The sequence below is a fragment of the Rosa rugosa genome, chromosome 5 (genome assembly GCF_958449725.1).
Source record: "Rosa rugosa chromosome 5, drRosRugo1.1, whole genome shotgun sequence".
NCBI classification, from domain to species: domain Eukaryota; kingdom Viridiplantae; phylum Streptophyta; class Magnoliopsida; order Rosales; family Rosaceae; genus Rosa; species Rosa rugosa.
Window position 1 is genome coordinate 42324545 of NC_084824.1, and position 7760 is coordinate 42332304.

The following is a 7760-nucleotide window of genomic DNA, read 5'->3' on the forward strand; positions in this document are numbered from 1 at the left end:
TGAGATGAAGGTAAGGCTGTGTATTGATGTCGCATTGGATTCTGGTCATATCAAATTTCTTTTTCTTCTTGACTAAATTAATCAACATGTTAGAAAGTCCAAACCTAAACCCAAACCTGTTTGATAAGTAACAAACTTGACCATGACAAACCTAGTTAATAAAAATTTTCAGTTTAGATGAATCTCATTTGATCCATCTTATAGGAAATAGAGGAGTTGAGTCAACTAATTTAACACATTTTAAGCTTTATGAACGCACTACATATGATTTCAAAAGAATTATCGTTATACTGTTTTGTGTATGACTTGCAAAAAACCTCATTTAACCCAATATTCCAAGTATTTTTCTATTTTTTGTGTAAGTCAAAAGTTAGATTCTAAACCCCACAAGTTTATCAGTTTATGTCTTATCAGGTTGACCTGTGAAAAACTCATTTCTTTATCAATTAATCGCACGAGATCAATCCTTCTCATTTCATACGAGCTTCTCCTTATGTTATTAGGCCTTGTCCGAATTGACAATCCTAGATCACAATATAAGATTAAAAAAGAAAAGAAAAGAAAAGGAAAAAAAAAGAAAAAAAAAAGAATGTATGTTTCACATACACTCGGTGATTTTGGGTAGGGTTTGGTAAGGCCCACGCGCCAAGTGTGCGGAGACGGGTAGCACACAACAACCCCCACCCCCACCCCCCACCCCCCCCCCCAAGTTGAAATAAAAAAAAAGTGGTATTTAAAAAAAAAATAAAAATAAGGTTCTAAATCGCCGGCTGTGTTTGTGTTTTGGAAGAAAGGCAAACGACTGTTTTCGACTCTTGGGTGCGTGTGGGAGAGGGAGAGAGAGAGAGAGAGAGAATTTTGGAACCGAGAAAACACTGGAAAAAAAGAAGAAGATAATCGTCTTAACGAATCACAACAAAAAATAAACACATCCCTATAATCTCTCCTCCTTCCTACCTAATTTCCTTCCCTCTAATTCAATTCCTTTTTCTCTCTTCTGCTTCTTCTGTTTCGAGTGTTGCTGTTTTTCTTCTTTCCTGCCCTAGATCTTACACAGTGAACCAGAATTCAAAAAACCTTCAGATTTCCGGATCTTCGACTGTGTTTCTCCATTTTCAGATCCTTCAGGTAACTCTTTCACGCGAATGCCGACTCTGTGAACAGAGGTTTTAGTTTTGACTTTTAACTGTTTTACTGTTTTGCGTTTGAGATTGGGCGGTGTGGAGTTGACTGAAGAGGAAGAGAGTTTGCGTCTCGGATTTTTTTTTTTTTTTTTTTTTTACTGGGGTAGGATTGAAATCTGGGGGTTGGTTTGACTTTTCTTTACTGTGATTGTTGCTTTCAAATTGAAGAGGGTTTGGTTTTAGTTGTTGGGCTGCGTCTTTGCCTTCAAGTCTGAAAATTGAGTTTTTCTTTTTCTGCGGATTTCTCTTTGTGAGTTTGCCGGAAACAAGTGAGATTTGACTTTGCCCCATCTGAGCATTGATTTCATCGTATATTGTTTGACTATTATGAATTTGATTTGATTTGGTTTTCGGTTTTGCATACTTTTGAATGGTCAGTACAATTTTCTAATGACTTTGCTGGCGGAAATTATTGCCATTCTTGAATCTAATATTCTTCCCAATGACTTCGGACTTTCTATCCTCTTGTAAGCCTTGTGCTGTAATTGTACTTGCAGATTGAGGAATATTTGCAACGAGCGATTGAAGGCTCTCTGCTACACTTTTGCTAAGTCTGTGTCGAATTGTACAATGGTGGATGGGGACAAGAGACAAGAAGTACATCAGTAGGCGATGAAGTTGTGGTGCAGTTATTCTAGATGAAGACGGGTCAGCCGTGGCGAATAGGCATGGGTGACATTCCTATATTTTCTGGGGCTCGCCATCGCCCACCTTTGAAGAGGCCGTTGTGGATCATTGTCTTGGTGTCTTTGGTTAGCATCTTTGTGATCTGTGCTTTTCTCTATCAACCGCAAAGCAACGCCGCTTGTTACATATTTTCTTCAAGAGGTTGTAAGGCTATTTCCGATTGGCTTCCACCTGCTCCAGCAAGGGAATATAATGATGATGAGATTGCAGCCCGGGTAGTGATAAAAGAAATTTTGAGTGCACCTCCTGTTCAATCAAAAAACCCGAAAATAGCATTCATGTTCCTTACACCAAGTGCAGTGCCTTTTGAGAAGCTGTGGGATAAATTTTTTCATGTAAGGTTTGATCATTATTGAGTTATGACCAGACAAAGAATGTTTGCTCTTTTTCCTTCCCTTCATATGAACTTTTGCTGCTATTCATGTCCTCGGTTGTTTTAAGCATATTCAATCAGTTTCTGATCTCTGTCTCATATGCTTTCTAAACTAGAACGCTATGAATATGTAAAAGTAACCGACTCATGTTGTGGTTATCATATATGCTGTGACATGATAGAATCGCTTGGATGCAGTTGGTCCAACTATCCTGGTACTTGGTATGTTTCTTAGGGCTATAAAGAGTTCACATTGCTTGTAGTACAGTAATTCGTTGAACGGGGTTTTATTCTAGTTTATAATATTTCACAAGTCTTTGTGTCTGGTGAGACAAGTTGGCGCTAAGCTTTCTTAGGAGTTGTTAGTCTTCTTGAAAATGCTACTTTACATATCGGGTTCACTGTTGCTTTTGATATGATTTGTTTCTTTTTAATCTAAGCCATGTGTTGGCTTGTGGTGCCCTGGTTCTGGTTTTGTGCTGTAAATTGTTTGCATGTAAGAGAAGTTCTACCACCTGTTAGGCTCAGCCTGTTTCTGATATATTTTTATATCCATGTGTTGATGTAAAATCTGGGCTCTGCCCATGGTAATATATGGTAATAAATGCTCCATTATATAATTTATGATCTCTCTTGAATCAGTATCTCAATTTTGATCAAGCCCTTTTAAGTAATTATCTTCCCAGATTCTATGCTTGAACTTATTCATTTTATTTTGGCAGGGTCATGAGGGAAAGTTCTCTGTTTATGTGCATGCATCTAAAGAAAAGGCAGTTCATTTGAGCCGTTACTTTGCTAATAGAGAGATACGCAGTGATCAGGTAACCGCTTTATTTTCTTACCATTAGTACCATCCTTTACAAAATATTTTGCATACTTGCAATGGCAACTGAATACCAAAAGCCACTCAAGGATTATGTTTAAACAACCAACCCCACCCCGTACATTACAAGAGCACTCCTAATTTCTTAATTGAGGCAGCACATTATGTTATTTAGGTTAGGTGTGAATTATTCTCTGTACGTGCAAGGTTTGTGTTCGGTTTAATAGATTAAAGCAAGTGCATCAGACACTCTTAAGTATCTGACCTATGTGAATCTTGATAAATTTTAAACTAGATACGTGCAATTTTATCATTATTTATCATGCAAAGGGTTAGAGTTATGTTGATTTTAATCCATGCATATACTAAGGCTACAGTGGCAGGTAGAAGAAAAGAAGGATTGCATACTACATTACATATCTTTTACATCCATTTCTTTCTGAAAGTCGGATCAAATTTGATACCAACAGAACTATAACTTTAAATATTAGAAGAATACATATTCCTTGTTGGTCAGGTTAATATAATGTTATTGCTACTCATATCTGCATTTTCTGCTGCATAATTGTAGTCATTGTACAAGTAGGTGATGGTGGTTTAGTCATCAATGTCTCGTTTAACTAGTCATCCAGTTAATTAGATTTATGATTGATCATGTTTGCAGGTGATTTGGGGAAAAATTTCCATGGTAGATGCTGAGAGACGATTATTGGCAAATGCTCTTCAAGATCCTGATAACCAGCACTTTGTGCTACTTTCTGAAAGGTGATCAAATTCTAGGTAGCTTTAGTTAATCCTTTTTTCTGTTTAGCTCTTATAGTTCTCCTATTATTAATTTCTTATTAATTCTTTCTGTAATGCAGTTGTGTACCGTTGTATACGTTTGACTATATCTATGACTATCTGATGAATACAAATATAAGCTATGTTGACTGGTACGTGAACTCTTCTTGTATGAGCTAATGTTTTTAGTCTAGCTGTGTGGTTAGGTCTCTGTATGAATCCATTTTTATTTGAAATAGAAATTATTTTGAAGAATTAGTACAGTTATGACAGTTGCTCTGTCACAGTATAATTTAAAATTTGAATAATTCTCGCTAGTTGATTTTGAGACAACTTGTTGCTCGTAGTTGTTAAATTAATTTAGTCTTACCTGTATACTTTGTCATTTGCTTTTCAGCTTTGAGGATCCTGGCCCACATGGAAATGGCAGGTACTCAGAACACATGTTACCTGAAATTGAGAAGAAAGACTTTAGAAAGGGTGCACAGGTATATTTCCATTATGTTGAGGCTACAAATATAGTTCCTAATCTGTAGAAAATTAAGTGTAGTTCTCCATCTCTTGGTGACATTGTTTTATTGGTCTATGATTATGCGTGGCCAGAAGGTTGTATTAGGACATGTTGACTGTAGTGCAATAGGGCCTTTCTGAAAAATAATTTTGATTCTGTGGTATTCCAAAATGAAGGATATTGGTGTTGGCTAATTAGAAATAGATTGCCTGTGAGGTTGTAGTGTGGTACATAGATCAAAGGTACTGTTATCCAGATGTAAGAATTTTGTTTGCCTACTTTTTAGCTAGGTTTGGTGGTGACAAGGGGATCTATCTCTCTCTCTCTCTCTCTCTCTCTCTCTCTCGTTATATTAATTTTCTGTATTCTCAATAATTTGCAGTGGTTCTCTGTTAAGCGTCAGCATGCTGTTATAATAATGGCTGATGGTCTTTACTACTCAAAATTCCGGGATTACTGCAAGGTGATGACTAATTTCTTGACCAAATATTAGACATGCTTTAGTTCTAGCTTTTGATATTTTGATATTTTCATATTGCCTCTAATATTTAGTTGTATACGTGTAGCATACCTGCATGCATGAGTCTTCGACCAATACTTTTTCTTAGTGCGAGAATTGTTAATGATGTCGAGTCGCCCTTTCTTGCAGTATTATACATTTGTTTAATCTCATGGATATTTAGGGTCCATGTAGTCACATTTAAATGTTTTCAGTTATTATCTTTGTCATTTCAAATTGAACATAAGGACCAGGGGATTGGATTATTTATTTAGTTTTTGGCTGAATTTAGCTGCTGCAAAGTTGTTTGTACCCAATTTTGTCAAAACTTTAATATTTTTGGCTGAATTCAATACATGGTTTTATTCATCTTCTCATGCTTTGGTCACTAAACAGCTGACATGCAAGTATCTTATAGGCTTGGTTGGTTCTTAAAATAAAAGATTCTATGGTCTCAGCTCATAATAACTGATGTTGATTGTTCTTCGTTACAGCCAGGTTTGGAGGGGCGCAATTGCATTGCTGATGAACATTACATGCCAACCTTTTTCAATGTGAGGATCTTCGCTCCAACCTTTTCATCTTCAATGTTGCCTTGTTTTAGCGTATCTTTCTGATTGAAACTTCTTTGCACCTTTAGATAGTCGATCCTGGTGGAATTGCAAACTGGTCTGTAACACATGTTGATTGGTCTGAAAGAAAGTGGCACCCAAAGTTATACAAGGCTCAGGATATTAGTTACGAACTCCTGAGAAATATTACGGTACAATTCTTCCGTGTGTGTGTGTGTGTGTATATATATATATAGGTAGTTTGCTTATGTAATGCTAAGCTATATGCACATTGACTGCCAGTTTGTTACAGTTTATCCTTGGTTCTTCCTGTCACCTACTAGACCTACCATGTTGCATGGCATTGCAGCCAATAGTGTCATCTGTTCAATTTCATGCACTCCCAAAGCAAAAAAAAAAGAAAAAGAAAGTTATGGAATATCCTAGTGATGCATGTTTTATGTTTTTAAAATTTAGTTTCCCTTTAGATGATCTCACCTGATCTCATTGGTGGCTTGCTATGACTGAGTGGATATGTCAATTAAATTCTCTCTTGTAGTTACTTTGGTTGCTTGCATCCCAATCTCTGGTCTATCGCTACTTCTGCTTATATATTATAAAGAAATACCTCCGGGTACCCTTTTTTCTGTAATTTTTCTTGTTTTCTGATGAAGAGTTTGGTTGTCTGCAGTCGATTGATGTGAGTGTCCATGTAACCAGTGATGAAAAGGTATGGATCTAGAAGATTCCAAATGCATCTGTGTGGAAGTGGATAGCTTGGTATAACTTAATCTCATTTTATTTTGTTCTGCAGAGGGTAGTGCAAAGATGGCCTTGCTTATGGAATGGTATACAACGACCGTGTTACTTGTTCGCAAGGAAATTCCATCCAGAGAGTCTCAATAACTTGTTGCACCTTTTTGCCAATTATACAACAATTTGAGCCAGATTTTTTGACTCCCTATTCTTTGGTTGGATGGTTTCGACCCTTTCACTTCATCTTGTTCCAGTATAGCTGACGAAGTTGTAAATTGCCAATTATTGAGGCTCGATTGTTCCCCGTCCACAGTTCTTGAGTGCAAGGGAGGCTGGCAGAGCAGTTGGGGTGACCAGAGTTGAGCTGGAAGCTAAAAAGATAGTGTTGCTTCCACAGGGGATGGTATGGGTATATGGTTTCTCGTTGAACCCTTCATTTTGTCCTGTCAGTGTTATATTTCTAGTACAGAAATTCTTTGGGGAACCCTTTTGCTGCACTTTGTGGTTTATCCTGTACAAGATGAAGTCTGAACTTTGAAGTGGCAAATACAAAATACAATAGTGATGTGAATTTCATGCTTTAACAAATATTTTGTGCTTTTTTCTGTGCCTATATAGAATTTTGGAGCAATATAGTGATCGAGGTGGTTAATGCTTACTATTTAGAATAAATATGCTCTAAAAGCTCTTGCCAATATCTCCTAGATTTGACATCAACTTTGCCTGAATATAATGACCTGGATTAAAGGAATACGACTGATTTGCCTTGTCATATGAATGGCCTCCTGGAATACCTTTGTTTATGACCTTACAGTCCTTTCCCTTTTAATTACCATGACTCAGAATGTCATTTTCCCCATGGTTTGTTTCTGAAGTATTTGGTTGGGGAGCTTGACAGTTTATTAGAGTTGAAAAAACAAGAAGAAAGCAAACTGCAATTTTGGAAGCCATTGGAGACGAAGAAGGTTTTGGGTGAGGATCCAATATTCCAAGGGGAGCTTGGTGCCTTTGTGCATGGAAATATGAGGATTGGGATACTGAAAAATTGACTCCTATTTCAATTTAATTTCAAGGTCGTAGATGGGTTCATTTTTTTTATTATTATTATCTTTGATCAAAGGATGATACGCATAAAAACCCTATTAGCGCCGCTGCGCTCCACCCAAAACCAAATCTCCCTCAATTCTATCTTGCTAGTCTGGCGGCCCTCCGCGCCGGCGCGGATGTTGAACCTTGTTTGTGGAGATGTGTCCATCGAGCTTCATCGAAGTGATGGAGGTTTTGAGTCTTGTAGGCGTGATGCAGGTGCTGCTGGACGGGCTGTCTAAACGGGTCTGAGTGGTGGAGGTGAGATGTCGGGACCAATATTTCTCGTCAAGGATCTTTGGTTGTTTGCGGCCATTCCTACAAGACTCGTGGTGGATGGCCCGAGTGGTGCTGGTAGTTTTGGAATCCCTATATGCTCGTGGTGTCATCTGGATTTCAAGGCATTTCTGACGCGTCAATTGCGGGCAGGCTAGCGACGGCGGGTCGGGTGGAAGATGGTGGCTGTCGGTGGTGGCAACGACAATGGTTCATGAAGAGAAGATGGTG

The 7760-nt window shown here is 37.9% G+C and overlaps 1 protein-coding gene across 3 annotated transcripts; it reads left to right on the forward strand.

Annotated features, from left to right (window-relative positions):
- Positions 1-764: 764 nt before the first annotated feature.
- LOC133708915 (glycosyltransferase BC10-like) lies at positions 765-6766 on the forward strand. Of its 3 annotated transcripts, none has more exons than XM_062134492.1 (11): positions 765-1128; positions 1682-2206; positions 2967-3065; positions 3732-3832; positions 3931-4002; positions 4248-4338; positions 4744-4824; positions 5355-5414; positions 5501-5623; positions 6103-6141; positions 6226-6766. In XM_062134492.1, exons 2-11 carry the CDS (start codon positions 1823-1825, stop codon positions 6352-6354), a joined length of 1179 nt encoding a protein of 392 aa, XP_061990476.1. In that variant the 5' UTR covers positions 765-1128; positions 1682-1822; the 3' UTR covers positions 6355-6766. The 3 variants fall into 3 exon arrangements, with proteins under 3 accessions (XP_061990476.1, XP_061990477.1, XP_061990478.1); XM_062134493.1 differs by lacking the exon at positions 765-1128 and adding an exon at positions 1334-1453; XM_062134494.1 differs by lacking the exon at positions 765-1128 and adding an exon at positions 1437-1557.
- Positions 6767-7760: the final 994 nt, after the last annotated feature.

Excerpts from the sequence above, each read along its gene's own strand:
- LOC133708915 (XM_062134492.1), top strand. The coding sequence starts at position 1,823 with ATGAAGACGGGTCAGCCGTGGCGAATAGGCATGGGTGACATTCCTATA. Across the intron at positions 3,066-3,731 it reads GAGAGATACGCAGTGATCAG|GTGATTTGGGGAAAAATTTC; the intron begins GTAACCGCTTTA and ends TCATGTTTGCAG. Across the intron at positions 5,624-6,102 it reads AACTCCTGAGAAATATTACG|TCGATTGATGTGAGTGTCCA; the intron begins GTACAATTCTTC and ends GGTTGTCTGCAG.